This window comes from Heptranchias perlo, chromosome 6, assembly GCF_035084215.1.
Source record: "Heptranchias perlo isolate sHepPer1 chromosome 6, sHepPer1.hap1, whole genome shotgun sequence".
Lineage (NCBI taxonomy): Eukaryota > Metazoa > Chordata > Chondrichthyes > Hexanchiformes > Hexanchidae > Heptranchias > Heptranchias perlo.
The window spans coordinates 16,533,306-16,559,192 of NC_090330.1; the positions used below are offsets into that span (position 1 = coordinate 16,533,306).

Consider the following 25,887-nt stretch of genomic DNA (forward strand, 5'->3'; position numbering starts at 1 on the left):
CACCATTCTATAGCTGCAAATCAAAATTATTTCACTGGAGGTTAGATCTGGCATCACTAGGCTGAACAAATGGGAAGATTCTTTTGTCTCACCACAGACATGGATGGCAGTATAGGAGTGGCTCATAGATCTATTCTGTTAGCCAAGCAAGGAGCATACTTTGGGAAAGAGAAGAAAAAGAAAACTAAATAAAATGTTGGTAGTTAGCAAGTTAATTACTGTTCTGGCCTGCAACTCATGTACGTATTTCTGAAGGAGGAATTCAAGCTCTGAGAGTGCAAAATTTATTTCCCAGTCGGACCTGGAGACATCCCTTCTCCCCAGTGATAACAGATTTTATTTTTCTTCCCTAGCAATTTTCTACCCTTCCATTTCTCCTGAAGCATTGTCTTCTGGTTTTGATACAGCTGCATGAGCTCCCACCTGTACAGGGCCCAAGTGGCCATTGTTTGTAAGTCAGAATGGACAGCGAATGTTGGGAGGCTATTCTATCGCAGGGGGCACCAGATGTCCGCACATATGCACTTTTGGAGGGGTCCTTTAAAGCAATCACATTTGGGAACCCTGGCCAATTTTCCCCATCCCAACTCAGAGGCTCTGATGCCCAAACCCCGATTTTAACTCTGGGCCCAAATCAGATGGGTGGGAAGACCCTGTCACGTCATCGGCAGGAGGCCCCAGCAATCTTAATTTCCAGAACTCATTTCCATTTGCCTGACAGGCTGCCCTCCCGATGGTGTTGGGAATCAGACAGCCCGCTACATGACACGCTCAACTTCTGGCACATTACCCAAGACCTATTTAAAGCAGGGATGCACCTCTTAAAGCAAGGTTGCAATCCCTGCTTTCATGTTTGCTGAAAGAACGCTTCCAAGTGTTTTGGCAGCACAGATGAGTAGAAGGGCTGCCTCCAGTTTTCAGATGCCTCCCCGGAGGTCCTAGTGGAGGTGGTCAGGGCAATAGGGAGAAACCGTCCAGAAGTCAGAAACCGCAGGAGTATCCCAAGGCAACTATGAAGCAGGCCTGGACAGGGACAGTGGGACTGCTAGGGTTAGTGCCACGAGCATCAGCCTCAGGATCTGAATTCAATGTAGAAAGAGGTTCAATGACCTCAAGAGCAGAAAAGGTGAGTACACCTCTTCATCTCTCCAGCTATTTCTGCTGCACCTGACAACACTGCTTTCTGTCCCTCCTCCACCACTCTCAATAATTCCCTTCCATCCATCACACCCTTCAGCATACAATCACAAGGGCATACTGCAACACCTCTCTCTCTCATTCCAAGCACACTCACCTCTTCCTTCGCTCTCTTCACATCACACACTAACACTATCCTCTTCTCACATCCTGGAACTTGCACAACCACCAACACCTTCCAGCACTTCTTCCTCACTTCACATTATACACACTTGGCTTTACATTCATCACCTCCCCAGCCTCATTCCACCCCTCACTGTATGCACAAATGCACAAACCCTACACATCTCCACTACCTTTTCAACAGCCACTCAATAAATCTCACCCTCTCTGCAGGACAAGACAGCGCAGAATATGAGGGAGACGACCAAAATTAGAGGAAGGGTACCCAATTACAATGCGGGAGACTCTTTGTGGGGCATATTTTGTTGGGAGCCCCCGGACCTGTCGAGATACCTGAACCTCTACTTCAGGATTGCTCAATAACGATCCTGGTGATCCCCCGGCTTTTGTGGTCTTCTGTTGCTCAGGTGTGTTGTGGTTGCAGAGGGGTGTCATGAGCCACGTCCGAAGGGGGTGTCCCCAGCAGCTATCCTGGCACATTCCTGGGAGGGTCGAATATTGGGGGGAAGGTAGACTGTCGCTGGATAAATGCGTCGTGACAGCTGCCTGGGTACTGTGCACAAATTTGCATGATCCTGTGTCCGTGATCTGACACTGATGGAGATATTGATGGAGTGTCAGCCTTTTCTATTAACAAATGCTGCTGGCTGATGTTCTGGTGCCCTAATGGCAACGTGTGTGCAGCCAATGACACTCTGGACACGAGGGAAACCTGGCACTGCCGAAGATCCCCGAGCTCTCTCATGTTGACAGTTGGTTAATGGGGAAGGTGACGTCCTGCTCAGCCCCGGCGAACAGGGCATTGGTGACCTGTTTAATGCAGCTATGTACTGCAGACAGGGATTTGTGGCTGATGGCCCCTGTACCAGACTGGAAGGAGCCACTGCCAAAAAGTTATGGGCTGTCGTGACTTTGACTGCCACTGGCAAAGCATTCCCCCAGTCCAGCATGCAGCAGTCCTGTTGCAGGAGGCGACAAATGTCTGCAACACCCTGCCTGGAGAAGCACAGCCTCTTGGATCTATCTGCAGAGCAGTGCATCAAGAAAGCGAGTCTTGGCCTGTAGCCCCTGTGTGCTGGGTATGGTTTTCTACAAGCAACCCCCTCACCTGCTGTCTTCAGAGGGGCCCAGTTACTTCTGGTGCTGTTTGTTTAAGTTACTGCTCCTGCTCCTCCTCCTCCTCCTCCTCCTCCAAGTGTTCCTCCATCCAAATGAAACTAGCAATAATAGCACCCATGATCAACACAGAAGGCTTTCTGAGGGTGATACGGCAAACAAAGTGCGAAAGAAGTGATCTGGATCTCCTTTAAGACAGCAAACCTGCAGCTGAGTGCCCCTTTAAATATTGTTTCAGTGCCTCTGAGAGACAAATCCCACCAGGTTTTACTGGTGGGTCAAGCACTGGATGGGTCTTCTGCGACCTTTAGTTAAAATGGTTTTGGGGTGCCAATTGTATCACAGGACCCCAGTGTTAATATATTCACGAAGCTCCTGCCTGTCTGTTGCAGTTGCCTGTCCCAATTCCAAAAACTGCATGGTTAAAATGGCGGCAGGTGGGAGCACGGCAGTAAATACACCACGACAATTTTAAACCACCTGTCCATCCACCCTGTTCCCATCGGATGGGCTGGGTTAAAATCAGGCCTATAGCACTCTTGCCAACAATCCAGAAGAGATCAACTCACTCAATGCAGACGGGAATCAAATCTAGGATCTGAATGGACATACTTGCTGAGAAACTGGGGTAGCTATATTTTGTTATTGACCTTGCTTCTCTGTGATACTGACCTTGGCACTAAGTATATTCTCCACCTTGGATATCTCAGTGATGTAATCCTGGACTTTGAGCTTCAAGTCTTTATTCTCCTGAGTAGATTCCTCCAATTTGCGATTCATTGCCTATAACAAATAAGATATGCATAGATTGAAATATATCAGACCTATAAATTGTCAAAATTATATGTGTGCTCATCATTTAGTTGGAAAATTGCTTTGAAGCTTTACAATGTCCAACTCCTTTTAACCAGATAGTTTTAAAATTTGTAGAAATCAACATTAGTTGATAAACATTATAGTAGAGGTACACATGATGAATTCTACTGGCTGAAAGTGACCCAGTGAATCTTTGTCAAAAGAGGAAGTAAAAACTTGGGCTAGGCTTCCTGCGATGACCCCCACCGAATTTTTTGCAGATCTGGGATGACGGTGGCGGAAAGCTTCTCATGGAACGTTATTTTCCAGGAGTGAGTCCCATTGAGCCAGAGGACGCCTGATGTGGGTGGGCATATGTAAATTTGATGCAGATGAAGAGAGCAGGACCGCCATCATGGTTTCTGCATTTAACTAGTTGGAACACTGGACACCAGCTGTTAGGCCCTAGCATCCAGTGTTCATTGAGGGGACCTGAAGGCATAATGAAAAGAGGCGCCTACACAACCACTTTCAGTGTGCAGTTTTGCATAGGCCCCATTGCCAAAATTTCATTTTTAGGAGTCAAAAGAAATGTTCTTTAGATAGCTCAATGCCCATCTCTTCTTTCTCCTATAACAGGCCCCCAGGGTCTGCTGCAGCAACACATCATCCCTACAGGAATGATCCCCCGCTGAGGCTTATGAGTCTATCTCTCGAATATTTAATGGCCCTAGACCAGAAATACGGCCAGGGTCAGGGGGCAGACGGAAATACATAGATGCACCCCAATCGCGGAGGTGCATGAATCCGAGCCCAGCACCTCTAAGGCACCTCTTGGTGCCCATTTTAAACTTTAGTTGATCCCTCCTAAAATCACATAAATTACATCACAGGAGGCCAATTGGCCCATCACCTATTGCTGGATTATGAATAGGAAATTATATTCATTATACCTCCAGAACTAGCCGCGCCTCTAGCCAAACTGTTCCAGTACAGCTACAACACTGGCATCTACCAGACAACGTGGAAAAATGCCCAGGTATGTCCTGTCCACAAAAAGCAGGACAAATCCAATTCAGCCAATTACTGCCCCATCAGTCTACTCTCAATCATCAGCAAAGTGATGGAAGGTGTCGTCACAGTGCTACCAAGTGACACTTACTCACCAATAACCTGCTCACCAATGCTCAGTTTGGGTTCCGCCAGGACCACTCGGCTCCAGGCCTCATTACAGCCGTGGTCCAAACATGGACAAAAGAGCTGAATTCAAGAGGTGAGGTGAGAGCGACTGTCCTTGACATCAAGGCAGCATTTGACCGAGTGTGGCACCAAGGAGCCCTAGTAAAATTGAAGTCAATAAGAATCAGGGGGAAAACTCTCCATTGGCTGGAGTCATACCGAGCACAAAAGAAGATGGTAGTGGTTGTTGGAGGCCAATCACCTCAGCCCCAGGACATTGCTGCAGAAGTTCCTCAGGGCAGCGTCCTAGGCCCAACCATCTTCAGCTGCTTCATCGATGACCTTCCTTCCATCATAAGGTCAGAAATGGGGATGTTCACTGATGATTGCACAGTGTTCAGTTCCATTCGCAACCCCTCAGATAATGAAGCAGTCCGTGCCCGCATGCAGCAAGACCTGGACAACATCCAGGCTTGGGCTAATAAGTGGCAAGTAACATTTGCACCAGACAAGTGCCAGACAATGACCATCTCCTATAAGAGAGAGTCTAACCACCTCCCCTTGACATTCAATGGCATTACCATCACCGAATCCCCCACCATCAACATCCTGGGGGTCACCATTGACCAGAAACTTAACTGGACCAGCCACATAAATACTGTGGCAACAGGTCAGAGGCTGGCTATTCTGCAACGAGTGACTCACCTCCTGACTCCCCAAAGCCTTTCCACCATCTACAAGGCACAAGTCAGAAGTGTGATGGAATACTCTCCACTTGCCTGGATGAGTACAGCTCCAACAACACTCAAGAAGCTTGACACCATCCAGGGCAAAGCAGCCCGCTTGATTAGCACCCCATACACCACCCTAAACATTCACTCCCTTCCCCACCGGCGCACCGTGGCTGCAGTGTGTACCATCTACAGGATGCACTGCAGCAACTCCCCCAGGCTTCTTCGTCAGCACCTCCCAAACCTACGACCTCTACCACCTTGAAGGACAAGGGCAGCAGGCAAATGGGAACCACACCACCTGCATGTTCCCCTCCAAGTCACACACCATCCCAACTTGGAAATATATCGCCGTTCCTTCATCGTTGCTGGGTCAAAATCCTGGAACTCCCTACCTAACAGCAGTTTGGGAGAACCTTCACCACACGGACTGCAGCGGTTCAAGAAGGTGGCTCATCACCACCTTCTCAAGGGCAATTAGGGATGGGCAATAAATGCTGGCCTTGTCAGCGACGCTCACATCCCATGAACAAATAAAAAAAAATACCTGTTCATTGTATCACCAGGGTGGAATTTCATGATATTCACAGGACAAGATATTCTACACAAATATCTACTCCCAGGCTGCTTCTGACCATCAATTCTAAAAGCACTGAATACCGCAACCAGTAAATAGTTATTTATACTTTTGGATTATTGGCCAATTCAATAAAAAACTTCTCCTTAAATAACAAAACCACAGTAAATCAGACAGGGTTCTGCTGTTAAGTAATATCAGTGCTAATTGCTGTCATCTCAGAAGTTAACGGTCCTACATGTACCACCTAATGACATCTCTCAGCAAACTAGAGAGCTCTGGGAGCTCCTGTCAGAATATGTAAACTCAAGAGCTGAGCAAAAAAATTTACTACCCACCATCCCAAAAACAATTCGAGGCTGTTGAACTGAACAATAGATTGTTAAAACAAACAAGCAAATTTTTGCTACTATTCAGAAGGAGATTTATTTTGGATTTATTTTATATTTACTTATTTATATATATACTTGGGAGATTTATAGAACTGGCACGTAGAAATGCATTCTAAACGTACAGTTTGGAGGCTAGTCTTCTATCTAAATGGACACATCTGTCGGAAAAGGTATTGACCATACTTATCAAGTAGGAACATAGGAACAGGAATAGGCCATTCAGCCCCTCAAGCCTGTTCCGCCATTCATTTAGATCATGACCATTTATCTATCTTTGCTCTCGATCCCTTGATACCGTTACCTAATAAAAATCTATCGATCTCAGACTTGTAAATTTCAATTGACCCAACCTTCTGGTAACAGTGTAAACATAGTAGGGGTGACTTACTGCGTTCCACATTTCCAGCAAAAGCATAAAAGCAGTCAGAGAAAATAGGAACATAGGAACAAGATTAGGTCGTTCAGCCCCTTTTCAATTGGCTGATCTGTACCTCAATTCCATTTACCTGCCTTTGCTCCATATCTTGATACTCTTACCTAACAAAATTCTATTGATCTCAGTCTTGTAAATTTCAATTGACCCAGCATCCGCAGGCTTTTGGGGAGCAAGTTCCAGATTTCCACTACCCTTTGTGTGAAAAAGTGCTTCCCAATTTCACTCCTAAACCATTCTATGATAAATGGCCTAGCTCCATTTTTAAGATTATGCTCCCTTGTTCAGGATTTCCCTAGCAGAAAAAATAGTTCCTCTGTATCTGCCCTATTGAATCGTTTTATTATTTTAAAAACCTCAATTAGATCACCCCTGAACTTTCTAAACTCAAGGAATACAAGCCAAATTCATACAACTTGTCTTCATAATTTAACCCCTTAAACTCTGGTATCATTCTTGTGAATCAGTGCTGTCCATCCCCACCCCCCGCCCAAAAAATCTTGGTGCCCAAAATTGAACACAGTATTCCAGATGGGGTCTATGAAGGTTCTATACAACGGAAGCATAACTTCCCCCCCCCTTTATATGCCAACCCCTTTGAAATAAATGCCAATATTCCATTAGCCTTTTTGATTACCTTTTGAACCTGTACAGTGGCTTTTAGTGATTTGTGTACATGGACACCTGAATTCCATTGCTCCTCCGTAACAACTCATCTCTCACCATTAAGAAAATATTCAGATTTGTCTTTCTCGGATCAAAGTCAATGATCTCACACTTCCTCACAATGAGCTCCAGTTTCAATGTTTTTCCCACTCATTTAGTCTGTCTATGTCCCTTTGTAGCTTTTTGCTTCCATCTACACAACTTACTATGCCTCCTAATTGAGTGTCATCTACAAACTTTGATTTATAACTCTCTTCACCCAAATCATTACTATACATGATGAAAAGCTGAGGCTCGATCACAGATCCCGGGAGAACATCACATGTCACATCCAGGATATCAGAGAACATTCCCTTTACCCCGACTCTCTGTCTCCTACCTCCCAACTAATTACCAACCCAAGAAACAAGGTTACCTCCAATTTCATTTTTACTAATAATCTCTTGTGCAGAATCCTATCAAATGCATTCTGAAAGTCCATACAGAAAAGATCCATAGGCATTCCCCTTTCCACCATGCTAGTGACCTCCTCAAAAAATTCAACTTCATTCGTTGGGCGTGACATATTCTTCACAAATCTTGAACAGCACAGTGTAATGACTTTCTGTATGTTGTGATTCTACAGGCCAATTTCCAATGTGTCCCTCTGTGATGAATTCAGCGCATTTCCCATTATTAAAATGGCTGTCCGTTTTCCCTAACTTTTTAAAAAATATAATAAGCAATGTTGTACACCAACTGCTATGCTCTTGATTACTAGAAGGATACTCTCTTCCTTTTCTGCCCATAGCTTTTATCATGTTGCTGTGACTTCACCACAACAGCTTGCATTTATATAGTGCCTTTAACGTAGAAAAATGTCTCAAGACACTTCACAGAAGCGTAATCAGACAAAAATAGACACCATGCCAAAGGAGGAGATATTAGGAGGGGTGGCCAAAAGCTTGGTCAAAGAGTTTTAAGCAGGGTCTTAAAGGAGAAGCGGGAGGTGGAGATGCGGAGAGGTCTGGGAGGGAATCCAAAAGTGTAGGGCTTAAAGCATGGCTGCCAATGATGGTTAGCGCGGTGGAGGGGGGGGGGGGTGCAGGGGGAGTGCACAAGAGGCCAGAACCAGAGGAACGTTGAGTTATGAGGGGGATGTAGGGCTGGGGGAGATTACAGAGGTATGGCGAGGCCATGAAGGGATTTGAACATTATGGTTGGAGCTGACGTTTACATGGTCATATGTTTCATAACATCTGAGCTAAAAAACATAAGGGCACCATTACAAATAGGAACAGATGAATTACTTGTAGCCAACTGGCATAGTGTTATTTTTTATTATGTGAATAGCCAATCTCCTGTGGTGTTGCACACACAGGTTTTGGTGGGGGGGGAGGGGGAGTAATTTGCACGTTCGCCGGGGGTGAAAAACTGGTGGTTGCGGATCTGCGGCCCATCATACACCTTGTCTGATTTTCCCGAGTCAATAAAAAGGAAAATCGGATGGGGTGTATAACGGGTGGCCGATCCATTACCGACAATTTTCCACCCCCGCCAAAAATGAAAATTACCTCCAGGGAGTGAAGACCAAGTTCACTGTTCAAATTATGCAGGGTTAGAGAGGGTGGGAGGATAACTGGAACAAAGTGGAGGAAGCAAATGGGAGGTGAGAAGAGAAAAAGGAGGAGAGGAGCAAAGGGATAGAGGGGAAAAGGAGAGGAGTGGGAAGAGGAGCAAAGGGCGTGGATGGGGACGGAAGAGGAACAAAGAGTGGAGATGGAGACAGGAAGGGAAAGCAGAGTGGGAGAGGATGGAGCAAAGGGGGAAGTGAATGCAGAGAATCTATCTCCGTTGAGGGATGGAGCCAGAAAAACATCTCACTGACAGCATCTTGAAGGTGGAAAAGGAATGTATCAGAGGAAAGCAAGGAGCCGAGGGGATGTTGAGGGATGAGGGTGAGGGCAATTATTCTTGGGGAGGGGCTAGTCTGACCAGCAGCCACCTTAGGAACATGCATTGCCAGGAGAGTCTTAGACGTGGTCAACATTAGCCCAGAGCATCTCGAGTGAATGCTGACATGGTGGGATGGCAAAGCACAATATGAGAGCGGCGGTGGGGTCTGACTTTGGCTGGGGTGGCCAATGTAAATGGAGCTAGCAGGTTTAGAGAGCACGGGGGTGGGTGGCCTGACTTTGGCAGGGGCAGTCAGTAAAAATAATAAATTATTTAGAAAACAAGTGATTAAAAATAATTTCATAATCCATAATTAGTACTATTCCAACAATGATTACACTTCAATTCATGTTCAGACAGCTTAAATATTGCTGCAGAGCCATCCTGTGCCAGGGCATGGAACTGCAATCAAACTCAACCAACCAGTATACGGCAGCAATTAATGTTTTAGCAATAATGTTACGTTAATAGCATTGAAAATACCCACTGCAGCACCACCTACAAGTGTAATAGATACTTCCAGTAAATATGGACACATAGGCCTAGAAATTTGATGGCGGTGCACCATTTTTTCAGGCACTAAACGGGCATCTAAGCTTCCAATTTAACAGGCTGGATATACACGCATTACGAGCCGCAAGTGCATCGCCCGCCATATTGGTATTGGAAAAAAAATAGGTATTCAGCCCTTTGCATGTGTAAGCGGTCAACGCTTCTTTAAAGCGCCTTCTGCAATTAAATTCGGCAGGACCTCCGCCTTCCCCATATTTCCAGGTTTCCTGGCCACTACAACCCCCGCCCCCCCCATCTCCTCGTAAATATCGGGTCCTCAGTTTCTTACTCTTACCTGAGTGTCGTATTTTAGTTTTGACAGCTGCTCATGCAGATGGTTATTTTCACGAACTGCTGTTTCTCTTAATTGGCCTATTTCTGATAGTTCAGAATTGATGGAATCATACTGACGCTGAAGATTGGAAATGTCATTTTCTTTACTGTTGATATTCTCATTCAATTGGCTACAGTGTCAAAACACATACAGGTTAATTCAGTGCCAAATTAGCTAAAGCTATTGTTCATTCACATCATATGAGATAACTTTGTTCTAGCTTGTGACAATTTCCAACATTAGCTGTGTGGTTTGGTGCTCTTGAAATAGCATGGTCCAAGGACCAGCCACATTATTGTACACATCAATTTCTGTCTGATTTGTGTGACAAAAAGTGCTATTGTCTGGTCAAAATACTTGGGGTTCTGAAATTTCACAGGGTTTTCACTGGTGTCCAACCATAACTGCAGCACAAGACCTGCAGAACCCCTACAGAACTTCAGCCCCTAGCTGTTGATCACAGTACTCCAATTAGATACATTTATGTGATTCAGTGTATAAATGAATCCTTTTTGCAGTGTCAATCAAAACATTTGAGTGTGCATGTTAAAATAGGATAGGAAGTTACCCAAATGACTCAATTCCCCTACTCTAATTTTTAAAAGATCAATCTCACTTTCAGCACAAGTGAAACAGCTGGAGGGCCTTCATGGGTGAAATAATTGATATCATATGAAGAAAGCCATTATAGACCTCAATGGTTGGGAGAATCTGGAAAGGATAGGCTCTTATCAGGCTGGGAGAGTATATAGAATTTGTGGTATGTAACATACAAAGTTTAGATGTTCCCTGATTTGACCTCTGGTACATGAATACATCTACACATAGTAACTATGCATCAGTGCATCAGACAGCACGTAGTTAAAATGTTCTCCCATCTACACAAGCATGCTTTTGTGCTCATAATGTGCCATGTGTGCTCTTCACAGAGCAAGAGCAAAGCAGTCACGCTTCAGAAGAAGAGCAGCACAAACCATCACCACATACTTGTATTAAGCAAAAGCACTATCACGGTTACCGTGGTAGATTTATATAGTAACGTAGCTGTGGAAGCACTAGGTGAAGCAAAGAGCACAGGTGATCCAATGTTAGCAATGGGCCTGGTTGTGGAGAGACGATTTGAATTCCCTGAATAGGTTGAGGATGCAGACCTCGCTGAGCCTGCCGGTACCACAATAGGGCCATGTAAAAATCCAACTGGCTCACTAATGCCCTTTAGGGAAGGAAAGCTGCCATTCTTAACTGGTCTGGCCTCTGAGATGGTCTAGCTATCCACTTGGTTGTATCAAACCGTTAGAATGAAAAACAAGAATAAAACCGGATGGACCACTCAGCTGCAACCTAGGCATCGAATCAGGGCATGACAAAGGCACATCCAGCCGAGTCAACCCAGCAATGTCCTCCTCACCAACATGTTGGGACTGGTGCCAAAGTTGGGAGAGCTGTCCCACAGATTAGCCAAGCTACAGCCTGATATTGCCATACTCATAGAATCATACCTATTAGCCAACATCCCAGACTCTTCCATCATAGGACTTTAAACTAATAAATTGGGGGGAGGTCTCAGTCAGAAACAATAGTAAAAATGATAGTTTAAAGATTTTAAAAAGGGATAAGAGCAGAGTTCAGATCACAAACAGTGATACAGATACTCCAGGTGAGGAGAATACTAAAATAACTAAAGTAGTTACAGCAGGAGTGGCAAATAAGAAATGTGTTAAGTAAAACAGTGTGAGAAAGGCAGCATCAGGGCAGAAGGACAGGTTAGGGTTTCTTGCCCATATAAGAGTTTTATATACTAATACTCAAAGTACTAGAAATAAATTGAGTGAATTATAGGCTCAAATGCAGATTAGAGGGTGTGACATGGTGGCCTTAACTGAGGTATGGCTGCAAGCTGGTCATGATTGGGAATTAAATATTCCACGTTATAAAGGTCTTTATAAAGGATAAGGAAACTGGAAGAGGAGGAGAGGTAGACTTATTGATTAAAGATACTATTACAACATTCGTGAGAGAGGATATAGGTAAGGGAAAGCAATCACCGGAGACTCTATGGTTAGAATTGAGGAATAAGAGAGAGGACTTAAAACTGTAATGGGAGTTGTCTACAAGCCTCCTGGTAGCAGCAATGAAGTGGCAGAATGTATTAATTCAGAGATTAGAGAGGCGTGTAGCAAAAGCAGTGTTGTTTCAATGGGAGACTTTAATTTTCATCTAGATTGGGAAGAGCACAGTAGATGTCAGAAAGGTAGTGAATTTCTTGAGTGTATTCAAGATAGTTTTCTGGAGCAATATGTTCGAGAACCAACAAGAGGGCAGGCCATACTAGATTTAGTAATGAGTAATGAGCCAGACTTAGTTAATAATCTAACAGTAAAGGAACATTTATCTAACAGTGATCATAATACGATCAAATTCAATGTTAGGTTTGAAAAGGAGAAACTTAACAGTTACTAAGATTCTAGATTTTGGTAAGGCTAACTTTAACGGGATGAAACAGAGACTGAAAACAGTAAACTGGTCAAAACTGTTACCAGGTAAAACTACAGATGAACAATGGGAGGTATTCAAAAAAGAATTTAACTTAATACAGGACCGGTATAAACCCTTAAGGGGCAACATCCCCAGGACCTGATGGTTTCCACCCCAGCGTTTTAAAGGAAGTAGGTGAGGAAATTGCAGATGCTTTAGCCATAATCTTCCAAAGCTCTCTCGATTCAGGAACTGTCCCTTTAGATTGGAAAATTGCAAATGGAACTTAATTATTTAAGAAAGGTGAGAGAAGGAAACCAGGAAATTATAGACCTGTTAGTGGGGAAGTTATTGGAATCTATAATTAAGGACAGTGACTGAGCACTTAAAGAAATTTGAGCTGGTAAGAGAGAGCCAACATGGATTTGTAAAGGGTAGATCATGTCTAATGAACCTAATTGAATTTTTTGAGGCAGTAACTAAAGTAGTAGATGGAGGAATACTAATCGAAAGGTTAGATTATGAGGAGAGATTACATAAACTAGGCTTGCATTCCCTGGAAAATAGAAGGATAAGAGGTGATTTGATTGAGGTTTTTAGGATTTTGAAAGGAATAGATAGGGTAGACAGAGATAAACTTTTTCCACTGGTGGGGGAGTCTAGGACAAGGGGATATAACCTTAAAATCAGAGCTAGGCCATTCAGGGGAGAAGTTAGGAAACACTTCATCACGCAAAGGATGGTACAGGTGTGGAACTTTCCCATAAAAAGCAGTAGATGCTAGCTCAATTAATAATTTTAAATCTGAGATTGATAGATTTTTGCTAGCCAAGGGTATTAAGGGCTATTGAACCAAGGCGGGTGGATGGATTTGGGTTACAGATCAGCTATGATCTAATTGAATGGCGGAACAGGCTCGAGGGGCTGAATGGCCTAATCCTGTTGCTATGACCATTCCTGGGTATGTCCTTTCCTACCAACAGGACACACCCACAAGAGGTGGGGACACAGTGGTATACAGTCGGTGGGACAGTGTCCCTGGGAGTCCTCAGTATTGACTCTGGACCTCAAGTCAAACATGGGTAAGGAAACCTCCTGCAGATTACCACCTACTGCCCTCCACTAATGAATCAGTACTCCTCCATGTTGAACATCACTTGGAGGAAGCAATGAGGGTAGAAAGGACGCAGAATGTACCTTGGGTGGGAGACTTTAATGTCTATCACCAAGAGTGGATCGGTAGTACCACCACTGACCGAGCTGGCTGAGTCCTGAAGGACAACTGCCAGACTGAGCTTGTGGCAGGTGGTAAGAGAACCAACACAAGGGAATAACCTACTTGACCTTATCCGCACCAATCCACCTGTCGCAGATACCTCTGTCCATGACGGTATTGGTAGGAGTGACCACTGCACATTCCTTATATATACCAAGTCCTGTCTTCACACCAAGGACACCCTCCATCCTGTCATGTGGCAGTACCACCGTGCTAATTAAGACAGATGAAGAACAAATCTAGCAGCTCATAACTGGGCATCCATGAGGCGCCATGGGCATATTCCATCACCATCTGTAACTTGACAGGAAGCCCAACATATTCCTCACTGCTCCACCACCATCAAGCCAGATGGTCAACCCTGTTACATCAATGGCCTTTCCTATGTCATAAGGTCAGAAGTGAAACTGTTTGCTGATGATTGCAGTGTTCAGTCCATTCACAACTCCTCAGATATTGAAGCAGTCCATGTCCGCATGCAGCAAGACCTGGACAACATCCAGGCTTGGGCTGACAAGTGACAAGTGACAATTACCCAAGTTCCCCCACCATCAACATCCTGGAGGTCACCAATCACCAGAAATTCAACAGGACTAGCCACATAAATGCCGTGGCTACAAGAGCAAGTCAGAGGCTGGGTATTTTGTAGCAAGTGGTTCATCTCCTGACTCCCCAAAGCCTCTCCACCACCTACAAGGCACAAGTCAGAAGTGTGATGGAATACTCTCTAATTGCCTGGATGGGTGCAGCTGCAACAACAATCAAGACGCTATAGAATTTTCAGGACAAAGCAATCCACTTGATCAGCACCTCAGCCACTAGTCCAAACAGCCACTCCCTCCATCACCAGCATACCATAGCTGCAGTATGTACTATCTACAGGACGCACTTCAGCAATTTGCCACAGCTTCTTCGGCAGCATCTCCCAAACCCAGGACCTCCACCACCTAGAAGGAGAAGAGCAGCAGATGCATGGGAACACTATCAGCTCCAAGGTCCCCTCCAAGTCACACCACTGCTATGATTGGATATATATCGCCGTTCCTTCATTGTCACTGGGTCAAAATCCTGGAACTCCCTACATAACAGCACAGTAGGAGCACCATCACGGACTGCAGCCTTTCAAGAAGACTGCCCACCACCATCTTCTCAAGGGCAACTAGGGTTGGGCAATAAATGCCGGCCTTGCCAGTGACGCCTATATCCTAATGTAAAACAGATACTTATCTCCTTTCAGGCAGCTGTTGTTTTGAGTGGGGTGGGGAACTGCAGGAATCAGATTACAGGTGCTATCTCCCATATCAGTCGAGTAATGGAAGGATCAATGGGAATATAGTATCCAGCAGGGACCGCAGTTATACATGCCATAAATATTGCACAATCATCTCTCAGGAGTGCTCCTATTGCTGGCCTCCCATCATCCACCCTCTAAATTTCAGCTCAACCAAAACTCGGCTGCCCATATCCTATCGTGCATTAAGTCCTACTCACCCATCTCCCCTGCCTTAACTGACCTACATTGGATCTCGGTCTCCCAATACTTCAAATTTAAAATTGTCATCCTCGTGTTTGAATAGCTTCCTGATCTTGCCCATCCTATCTCGGTAACCACCTTGAGCCCTACAACCCCTCCCACTCACCCCTCCAAATTCTCCCTTCCTCTGAATCTGGCCTCTTGTACATTCCCCTCTCCCTTTGCTCCACTACTGATGACCGTGCTTTCAACCACCTAGGCCCCACACTCTCGAAATCCTTCCCTAAACCCCTCTGCCCTCTACTTCCCTCTCCTCCTTTAAGACCCTCCTTTAAGCCCATCATTTTGACCCATCCTTTGGTCACCCCAGCTAATATCTCATTTGGCTGTTTTTCTTACACTTCTGTGAGGTGCCCTGGAATTTTAAAAAAATGTTAAATGCTCTATATAAATGCAAGTTGTTGTTGTCGGTACTGTATAACAACATTTAATGATCTGCACATTGGTGCAGGCAACACCTCGCAACAAGCTAGTCAACAGGAAATTAGTCATGTTCTGTTATTTTCACACAAATAGAATCAGTAGTATAGTCAAATGGTATTAGACTGACAAGTACATATCCAAAAGCAGTGATGGAATTTCCTCCCAACTCAGGACATTTGAACTCAATCCAGACTAACTATTTTACACAGCATAGTATAATACAAATTTTTCTTTTATATCTTGCCTCTCTAATTCTGACGAGTCTGCTTGGTACTGGAAAAATAGTAATGCAACATTAGAGGCAAACGTTAAATTCACAAATGCAAAATTTCCTCCTGACATAACACATATTACACAAAGTTTCAAGAAACACAGAATTATGAAAAATTCTAAAGTGTACTTACTCAACAGTTGCCTCCAATTCGCTAATGTTTAATTGATTATCTGCAATGTTCTTTTTCTTTAGAAACAAACAGCAAAGTCAGTTAAATCCAGTGAAGACTTACACATGTTTTCACACTCAAACATTAAAGTGGTGAAATTCTGCAGAGGTTGTTCTGCTCGCCTGCCATAAACTTCAGTGGAAGAGCTGTGGAAACCTGGGAAAAACAGGGTAAGCAGAAACACTGGAAAAATAGCATAAATGGTGTTTACGCTGTTTTTCTGGGATTTGTGCGGCTCTTCTACCAAAGTTATGGTGGACAATAGGGGCAATACCTTGTAAATTACAAAACTCTATTATAATCTGACGATTAAGTAAATGAGGATTACTCTTCTACTAAAGAAAGAATACTTCCAGTAGAGTTGGTTTCCTCTAATATCAATTTCAGTTGAAGACTTTGGGGCAGTTATAAGCCGATGTGAATTACTTTGCTAGCAAAACACAACGAACATTCAAAACAGTATTTAAATTATCCTGCTTCAACGGGCCTTCCTCATTCTTTGAATGAAGTTATCCTACACATGCTATAGACTTAGCTCCAACAAATTGGGGAAATTTAGAAAGATACAACCTCTTTCAAGATGTTTCACCTAACTACAGATGCCAAAAGGAACCATAAAAGAGCCCTGACCTAGTTTATAGGCTGTGCGTGGAATAACTTTGCAATTCTGTTGCCACTTCTTTAAAAACTCCACCACCTGCTCAATATGCTGCCAAAAACCTTGGAAAGTATAGAAGTATAGCCACATCAGCATATACACACCATTTTGTGGCTCTTTTAAAATCACTTACTTTCTGGTGAAGATTTTCCTCCAGGGAAGCAATTGTCTCCGTCTTTTCATCCAAAAGCTCTTGTAAACTGTTCTTTTGTTTATCAAGTTCATAGACATTAGATCGAATTGAGCTAACTTCTTCTTGAAGTGAAGCAATTTGTCTGGTCAGATCATCTATTGGATATAAGATTTTGAATCTTAGTATTCAATAATTAATCAGAATAAATTAAAATTGTAATTATGACAATTATCAGATTTAACACAAAGATGGCTGTGGGCTCTGTTGCAGCTAATGTTTATATAACATATCTACACATTATTAAGAATGTTGCATGTGGTGCACACTTCCTGCATTACAGTTTTGAGCTGCACTTTTTAAACTTATAAAACAGAAACCTCATAGGAATGCTAACATTTATAATGGGAAAACCCTCCATCAACATGGCAATATTTTCTCATCACAATTTGTTGATGAACTAATTGAATCACTCAAGATTCTTTTGAAAAAAAAGTCATCCACCATTTTTCCTTAGTAACTGAAATTTCTGGTGTTCAATTCAAGGTTTTAAGCAGAATAAAAAAGCCAAAAATTATATATTTTGCAATAATATGATTACATTTTCCCACTGAATTGTTTGTGTTTTTAAATGTCTTCCTTAAAATTCTTCAAGGCATTATACCGTTTGAGCCTTTTTTGATTTTCTGTCCATTCTTTTAGAAGCAGAAAATGTAACTTTAAATGCTGTAAGGTGGGAAGGTAAAAAACAGGAACTGGCTGAAAATGGGGAAAGCAGTGGTGGTTGATGTACCAGAGGTCGCTAAAGGGGTAGTGGATGGGCCTGGGAAGGAGACTGGTGAGCAGGATCACTTGGGGTATTAAGGCCAGATGGTTTGAAAAGAGCCAAAGGCAGCTTGGATTCTATTCTCCTGGGCTCCCCTCCCTCATAGGGCCACTAACAGTCTGTTCCCCCCCTCCAATTGCTGCCACATCTCAGCAACTCCCAATCTCAATACTGCTGGACTCGGGCCTGCCAATGCTCCAAAATCCACTCCACGTTCCTGCTGGACCCCAGTCTCCTTCCCCACACCCCTTCTACTCCCTGTCATTGATCCTAGATGCAAGAACCAGGGACCTCCCCGCCTAGTTCTTCCAAACTCTGGTGCTCACCTCAATATACCGCTAGACCTAGAGACCACCACCCCAGTATTGCCAAATCCCAGGGCCGTCCTCAATGCTAATGTCACGTAATCCAACTAGTGCAGTAGAGGCACTACAATTAGCATCAGTACCCCTATGTCACCAGCTATCAACCTCCACTGAAATGTGCACATTGAGACATCAGGCTGGTCTGTGATGTTCCTCCAAACCTGAATAGCCAGATAACTCTCAGTGTCAAGGCTCATGTGGGGATAATGATCACTTGGACAAGGTGATAGAAAGCACAAGTGCCTATGGAACTGTAACCCAGGAGGAGGGTGTCTCAGACCATGGCACCGTCTAATGGATTGGGTGCGCACTGGTGGGCCTGATGGTCTTTTTTCACCTTTTTCATATATTCATTTATGATAAATGAAAATAATCTTTCAGGAAAATGTGAGAAATTATGTTATCTCAAATGTTATACATTCATTGATTTTGCTTTGCTTTAAAACAAAGGGAGCAGTTGGTATTACCAATCTTTTCACACTGGCGGACATTTTTATCCTGTGCAAGTTGTAGATCAGTGGTTTTTAATGAGAGACGTCGCTGGGTTTCAGCAAGACTATCTTCTGCCTGGTCCATTAATAATCTGCAATGATAAACATCACAATGATATTGAAAGCATTAGGGCAGTGCTGCTTTAATAATTTAAAAATACTTTTGAGAAGTTTCAAAACAAACTAAATCGTACTTTAAAGAAACGTCACATGCAGATATTGTGAATTGAAATTCCCATATAAGAGCAATTAACAGCATGCGGGCAATATTGTATTTGGCATGAGCAGATCTCCCAATTCTAATACTAGTTATTCATTCATTTCAAATGAAGTACTGCCCAACTATGTTCTATTCAACATGATTTCTGTGTTATAATTTCCAATGTAAAATATACTAAAAGCAAACATTACATAAGCCAATTGGAAATGCTACCCGATTGGATACAGGGTTTTTAGAAAAAATTGGAGCAATATACTACAGCATCTAATCACAAGGAAACAGATCCAATGCTTCTGCTCATAACTGTACTTCCAAAAACCAGCAATGATTTCCATTTCATCAAAATAACACTTGGACTGATATTTTTTTTAATCTTGCAGCGATTAAAGGCGTAGGTAATTTGCTAAATACCCACTGATTGTGCAGTACCTTGTTCGCCACCAGTGCACATCATAAAATCACTGGCAGTGAGTGAGATTTCCTGCTGCTGGCACTTACTCAGAAAATTACTCTCCTATCGTTTCACTAAATGGATAATGGTTCAACTGGTTAATGCAGCGAGTAGCTTAGTTGTACAGGTCCTGGCTATTATCTCCTGTCTATGTGGAGTTAGCTGATGATGAAGTCATGCCTAAACTGTATCACACTCTAGTTAGACTAGATCTTGACTACTGTGTCCCATTGTGATCATCAAGGCTGTAGAGAAAAATTCAAATTCTAAAATTGGTGCAGAGAAGTACCACAAGAATGATTCCCAGTATCACAGAAATTAATTACGATGACTGGAGAAACTTCAGTTTTCCAAGAGGGCAAATGAGAGGGGACTGAATAGAGATACATAAGCAAACAAATAGTATAGAAAGGTAATTCCAGAACACTATTTCAATTTAAACATGGAACACAGGTTTAAAATATCAAAAGGCAGATTAAGGACCGATATCATGAAGTTATTTTCACAAAAAGAATGATCAATACTTGAATAGATTTTCAGGTTGAGTAGTGAAGACAAAAATCCTGGCATCATTCAAGAAAAGTTATATGTTGTGATGGAAGGGCGAGGAGTCTGGGTTCTATCTGGATGGATGAGCTAAGATGGGCTGAATATTCAAAGCTATCGCAATCTAGGTTGGGATGGAAATATAGGTACTACAATTGGTTTTATCTAGATTAGCTTGGATTAGGGAAGGAAAAGTCATCTTGGATTCCCACTCCTTACTGCTTTCCAGTATCCCCTGCTGGAAATGCATATGGGTGGACTTTGCAGAAGGATAGGATTAAGAAAAAATTGTCAGGAAAAAAAAGCTAAATCAATGTCAATGTGCCCCCAATTCATCCTTCTTGTATAACCCAAACCCCATCAAGGATGGACCTGCACCCAATCAACAACAAATGTCACTTATATGTCAGAACTGTGCAAGTCATGTAATTTGTAATCAATTATGCATTCAGTGAGGCACTATGACTTGAGAAAGTATTACTTAAGAAAAGTGTTTTAGACTAGAATACCAGATTATTTTCCAATTGACTGTTTTCTGTAGTGTGTGAGGAGAAAAAATGAAAAATTACATGTTTATTCCAGATCATGACGTAGAAAATTAAACATACAATTTCTCTTATATGCTTCTGCATGTGCTGGGAGTGACAACAATAAATCTCCCGTTAAGTTGTTCTGTTTCTGTCAAAAAACACAGAAGTATCAACAATGCTTCAAATCCAAGTATAGAATTGTGCCAGCGAATGAAACAGATAACAGTCTCAATGTTTTATGCTATGTAAGTACAGTGTAAGCTTTCTTTAGAATAATTGCAGCCAGTATCTACCAAAGTGTTCTACAATGCAGTAGTTCTTTTTTTAAACTTAAGGTTTAGGAAAGTCACATTTTTTAAATGGAACATGTCATACTCTAGTAATCTTCAAATGAAAACACAATTTCACCTAATCTGGTTGTTTTCTGCTCTCTGTCTGCACAGCTCATCTTCAGTGTCGGATGACTTTCTAGCCAATATTTTGACTTCTTCCTCCAGGGAGGTTACACTATCTTTTAGACAAGTCAGCCTTGATCGATGTTCCAATCTTTCACTTTCCAACTGAGAAGAAGCAAAACAATTATGTCTACAGTGAGATCGAGTGACAATAAAGCAAATGTGCTCAAAGTAGGTGTAGGAGACAGAATACAAGTGAGCAATACAATGTTAAATCGATTTACCACAAGGCTATGTGTTAATGATATATATTTTTGTTACAATCCCCACTAAAATGATAAGTTAGCACTAAATCAAATGTGATCAAACAAGGCTGAAGTTCTTCAGAATGAATCAGTTTACAATCACTGGTTTTTCAAACAATTCTGTGTGTTAACACAGAAGCTAGATTGTATTTTTTGTTGTGGTAGCAGCAAGGCACATAACATAGTTAATCTAATTTGCATAACTTTGAATCACAGGGAGGTCACAATCTTTACTTTAAAATACTATATATTTTTTAAAATTCCAATTATAGCATCTAATAATTAAAAAAAATCAACATTACTGTGTGCATGGAAGCCTTCAGGTCTTCGATTCTTTGCTCCAGATGTGCTCTCTCATTAATTGCAGTCTCCTGAGAAATCTAATGCAACATTGAGACCATTAAGTACTGATAAACTAGATCTGATGTTCTTTTCCTGCTTAGTGTCTGAAAAATAAGAATTCATTCACAAGTTGTATATTCCTGTATTGCAACACAGAAAAGACAGAACATTCTTTAATTCTACATACAATCAAGTCTTAAATTACACCTGGATATTAACATTTAATGTCCTCATATGAAATTCTTCTCTCTGCTAGAGGTGTAAACCCGTTTATTTTAAACAGATTAATGTCTCTGCTAAAGTAGCGTTAAACATTCATCACCTACGACAATTCCAAAGCAAGAAAGAATTTAATGCTGACAATTAAACTACATCATTATGACATTAAAACATTAAAGGCGGCAAAAGCACTGGCTATAGGTGAAGCACATTAATGTATTCATGTGTTTTCTGTCAAAATAATAGGAGGAAAAGTTCTTGCCAGCAATTCCCTGCAGAATGTATCCTACTTGGGAGAGTTGAGAAAAGCATTTTCTCATAAAGGGCAGGTAAAAAATAAGGGCAAAAATAATCAAATCACATACTTTACAAGTCACCAGTGAGGATTCCGGATTACCTGCGACAGCTGCCAAATGCACTGCTCCCAACAGAGCAGTGGAATAATGCCTGCAACAGTGAGAACCAGTGACCTAGGATCCACAGATAGATTTGTGAGCCTTGTAAAGTAATGTCAAAGTATGTCAACCCTGCACTATGCTTGTACATCTCCATGTAGCCGAGCCTTGTCTAAATATATTTTAAAAAGTTTGCAATGTGAATTTATATCATAGACGAATCAAGCAACCGGTAAAAATAAAAAAAAAGCTTGTATCAGTGAATGTGACCATGAAGCTGTCGGATTGTCGTAAAACCCAACTGGTTCACTAATGTCCTTTAGGAAATGAAACCTGCCGTGTCTACCCAGTCTGGCCCATATGTAACTCCAGTCCCACACCCACAGATTTGTTAAGGGGAAATCATGTTTGGTAACTTGATTGAGTTCTTTGACGAGGTAACGGAGAAGGTTGGTGACGGTAGTGCGGTTGACGTGTATATGGACTTTTAAAAGGCGTTTGATAAAGTACCACATAATAGACTTGTTAGCAAAATTGAAGCCCATGGGATTAAAGGGACAGTGACAGCATGGATACAAAATTGGCTAAGGGACAGAAACCAGAGAGTAGTGGTGAGCGACTGTTTTTCAGACTGGAGGGAGGTGTGCCGTGGTAACCCAAAGGGGTCGGTGTTGCTCTTTTTGATATGACCTGGACTTGGGTATACAGGACATAATTTCAAAGTTTGCAGATGACACAAAACTCAGAAATGTAGTAAACAGCGAGAAGGATAGTAATAGACTCCAGGAGGACATAGACAGACTGGTGAAATGGGCAGACACATGGCAGATGAAATTTAACACAAAGAAGTGTGAAGTGATTCATTTTGGTAGGAAGAATGAGGAGAGGCAATATAAACTAAATCGTACAATTTTAAAGGGGATGCAGGAACAGAGAGGCCTGGGGATGTACATACACAAGCCTTTGAAGGTAGCAGGACAAGTTAAGAAGGCTGTTAAAAAGGCATACAAGGTCCTTGGCTTTATAAATAGAGCCATAGAGTACAAAAGCAAGGAAGTTGTGCTAAACTTTTAGAAAACACTGGTTAGGCCACAGCTAGAGTATTGTGGACAATTCTGGGCACCACAATTTAGGAAGGCTGTCAAGGTCTTAGAGAGGGTGCAGAGGAGATTTATTAGAATGGTACCTGGGATGAAAGACTTTAGTTACGTGGGGAGACTAGAGAAACTAGGGTTGTTCTCCTTAGAGCAGAGAAGGTGAAGGGGAGATTTGATAGAGATGTTCAAAATCATTTTTTTTCATAAAAGGAATTGGATAAATACTTGACGGGAAAAAATTTGCAGGGCTACGGGAAGAAAGCGGGGGAATGGGAATAACTGGATTGCTCCTACAAAGAGCCGGCACGGGCTCGATGGGCCAAATGACCTCCTTCTGTGTTGTAAACATTCTATGATTCTATGATAGTTTCTCATTATTTACTCTGTTTCCAGTGGCAGAAGGGTCGGTAACCAGAGGACACAGATTGAAGGTGATTAACAAAAATACCAAAAGCAACATGAGGAAACATTTTAATTGTTATGATCTGGAATGCACTGTCCAAAAGGGTGGTGGAAGCAGATTCAATAACAACTTTCAAGAGGGAATTGGATAAATATTTGAAGGGGGAAAATTTGCAGGGCTATGGGGAAAGAGCAGGGGAATGAGACTAATTAGATAGCTCTTTCAAAGAGCTGGCACAGACACGATGGGCCGAATGGCCACCTTCTATGCTTTATCATTTTATGATTCTATGAGTCTGTGGTTCGATGATATGCCGACCTTGCTAATGATGCCCACATCCCGAGAATGAAGAAAGAAAAAAGCAGCATTATTTTATACCATTATGACATTGTACCTAAAATCAGCACCCAACTACACAGAGGATGTGTTATGACCAGTTTGCGCACATTTTATGTTTGTGATTTAAAACATCTGTCTGAAATAAAGTAATTACAGAAAAGCAGTTACTCAATGATAGCATGGCTGGAATAAGTAACTGTTTTGAGGATTTCCATTTATTCAGATTGTTGGGCTTTCTGATTTAGATTCTAGGTACGCGGGGCTAAATTAACAGTCCAGTTATATATACAAAACTATTTTTATTATTCACAATGGTGATTTAGGTTGTAAACCTTTTAAATGTCAAACTTAAAATTTAGTAGGGGTGAAAATGGTCTTCAGCATTAGCACAAAACGGGCGATAGCGAATCGGCAGCCCATTTTACACCACGCCCGATTTTTTCAATTGACCCCGTTTGTGGTGCAAAACGGGCTTCCAATTTGCTAGCACCCTTTTTGTGCGATCACCAAAGACAATTTAAACCCAATGATTTTAGCAAGAAGGCCACTGGAGAATTATACAGCTCTAAGTTTCATTCTGGTAGATTGAGGTAACAAAACTCAACTATGTTGGTAGCAGTAATACAGTACAGAAAAGCATTTATGCCAAGTATACCTCTTGACAGCAGATTTAATGTATTATGTAACACTATTTGTAAAATACAAACACATACATGGGGTCTGAAATTCCTGACTTTGCAGTGTAAAAGTAGATGCATCTTCAGAGTGATGTAATGAGGACTGATAGCGCTAACCATCTATTCATCCGCACTTAGTGTAATAAATTGGATAGCTAGGTGGTGAAGGACAGAATACTTAAGCCTGATCTTCAGTTGCTTCCAAGCCTTTATTCACAGAGATCCACATCACCCCCTCCACACCCTAGATAAGCTCTCATATAAATGGATACAGGAGAGTCCCCAATTGATACGCACTACCTGAATACAGTTAACGCTAATTGATATAAATCATATGAATACAATTAACACTTAGATCTGCACTGACCAGTTCTACCCACCCAAAATTAACAAACCTTATTGAAAAGTTAGTACAAAATATGTATATTTGTTTGTTAGGATCATTAATGTGAAAGTCATGCACAGTTGAATCAAAAACAAATTTTTTAAAATTCCAGATTAGATCTGGCATTAGCTAAAATGAATTGGACAATTTCAAACATTCACAAGTACAGCAGAGGCATTGGAGCAGCTCCAACTCCACAGAATGGGGTATAGTGCATAATCTGGGATAAAATAAAACAATAAAATGCTGACTCAGCTGGTTAGTAAATTGATGGCTATTCTATTCTACTTGGAAGCAACTGACCAGCTATGGCGGATTTAGATTTTTCTGAAGGGGAAAGCAAGCACTGAAGCTCCAAAGTTTATTTTCTGTTTGGGTTTGGGACCTAAAATACATTGATTTTTGATAGTTTTACTTGTTGCATTTTGAAATATTTCAGAGTAGCACTTGAGAGTGCTGCTTGAGGGTGAGGCGCGTACATTTGCTTGCTGGCACCGGCTGTATTCAGGAAAACCAGGTCTACATGCGGCCAACAGGCGGTCCTTAAAGGGACTGCCACAGGCCACCACCAAAGAAGGTAAGTTGGTTAAAAATACTTAACTGAATATGGAGGCAGGGGGAACAGGTGTGCTCCTCCCAGCTCCACATTCAAACTGTGGGCCACTGCTGGCCACCACTCACCTCCACTCCAATCGCAACCTCTCAAACACAGCATTCACCATGTCTGGTGATGTATTGCCACACATTCTATCCCCACTCACCAAAACAGTCTTTGCAATATTCCATTACACTGTTCATAATGACTTGCAGTGTCTGGTCACTGAAATAACATTTTCTTCTAACATTCTCAACAACAATTGTGCATTCCAGAACTGGATGAACAAACTGTGTTATATTTATACTGGTTAGCTGCTTGAGAAGTGTTGAAGAGC

General features: G+C 42.2%; 1 protein-coding gene across 3 annotated transcripts in view; it reads right to left on the bottom strand.

Moving 5' to 3' along the window:
- Positions 1 to 25,887, bottom strand: part of tsga10 (testis specific, 10) — a 130,923-nt gene that overhangs the window by 11,539 nt on the left and 93,497 nt on the right. For all 3 annotated transcript variants that reach the window (XM_067985835.1, XM_067985834.1, XM_067985832.1), the window contains 7 exons: positions 21,401 to 21,478; positions 20,807 to 20,958; positions 18,628 to 18,743; positions 16,973 to 17,127; positions 16,143 to 16,198; positions 9,992 to 10,160; positions 3,109 to 3,219 (listed from right to left, as the gene is read on the bottom strand). In XM_067985835.1, coding sequence (XP_067841936.1) covers positions 3,109 to 3,219; positions 9,992 to 10,160; positions 16,143 to 16,198; positions 16,973 to 17,127; positions 18,628 to 18,743; positions 20,807 to 20,958; positions 21,401 to 21,478 — 837 coding nt within the window. The remainder of the gene's footprint in view (positions 1 to 3,108; positions 3,220 to 9,991; positions 10,161 to 16,142; positions 16,199 to 16,972; positions 17,128 to 18,627; positions 18,744 to 20,806; positions 20,959 to 21,400; positions 21,479 to 25,887) is intronic.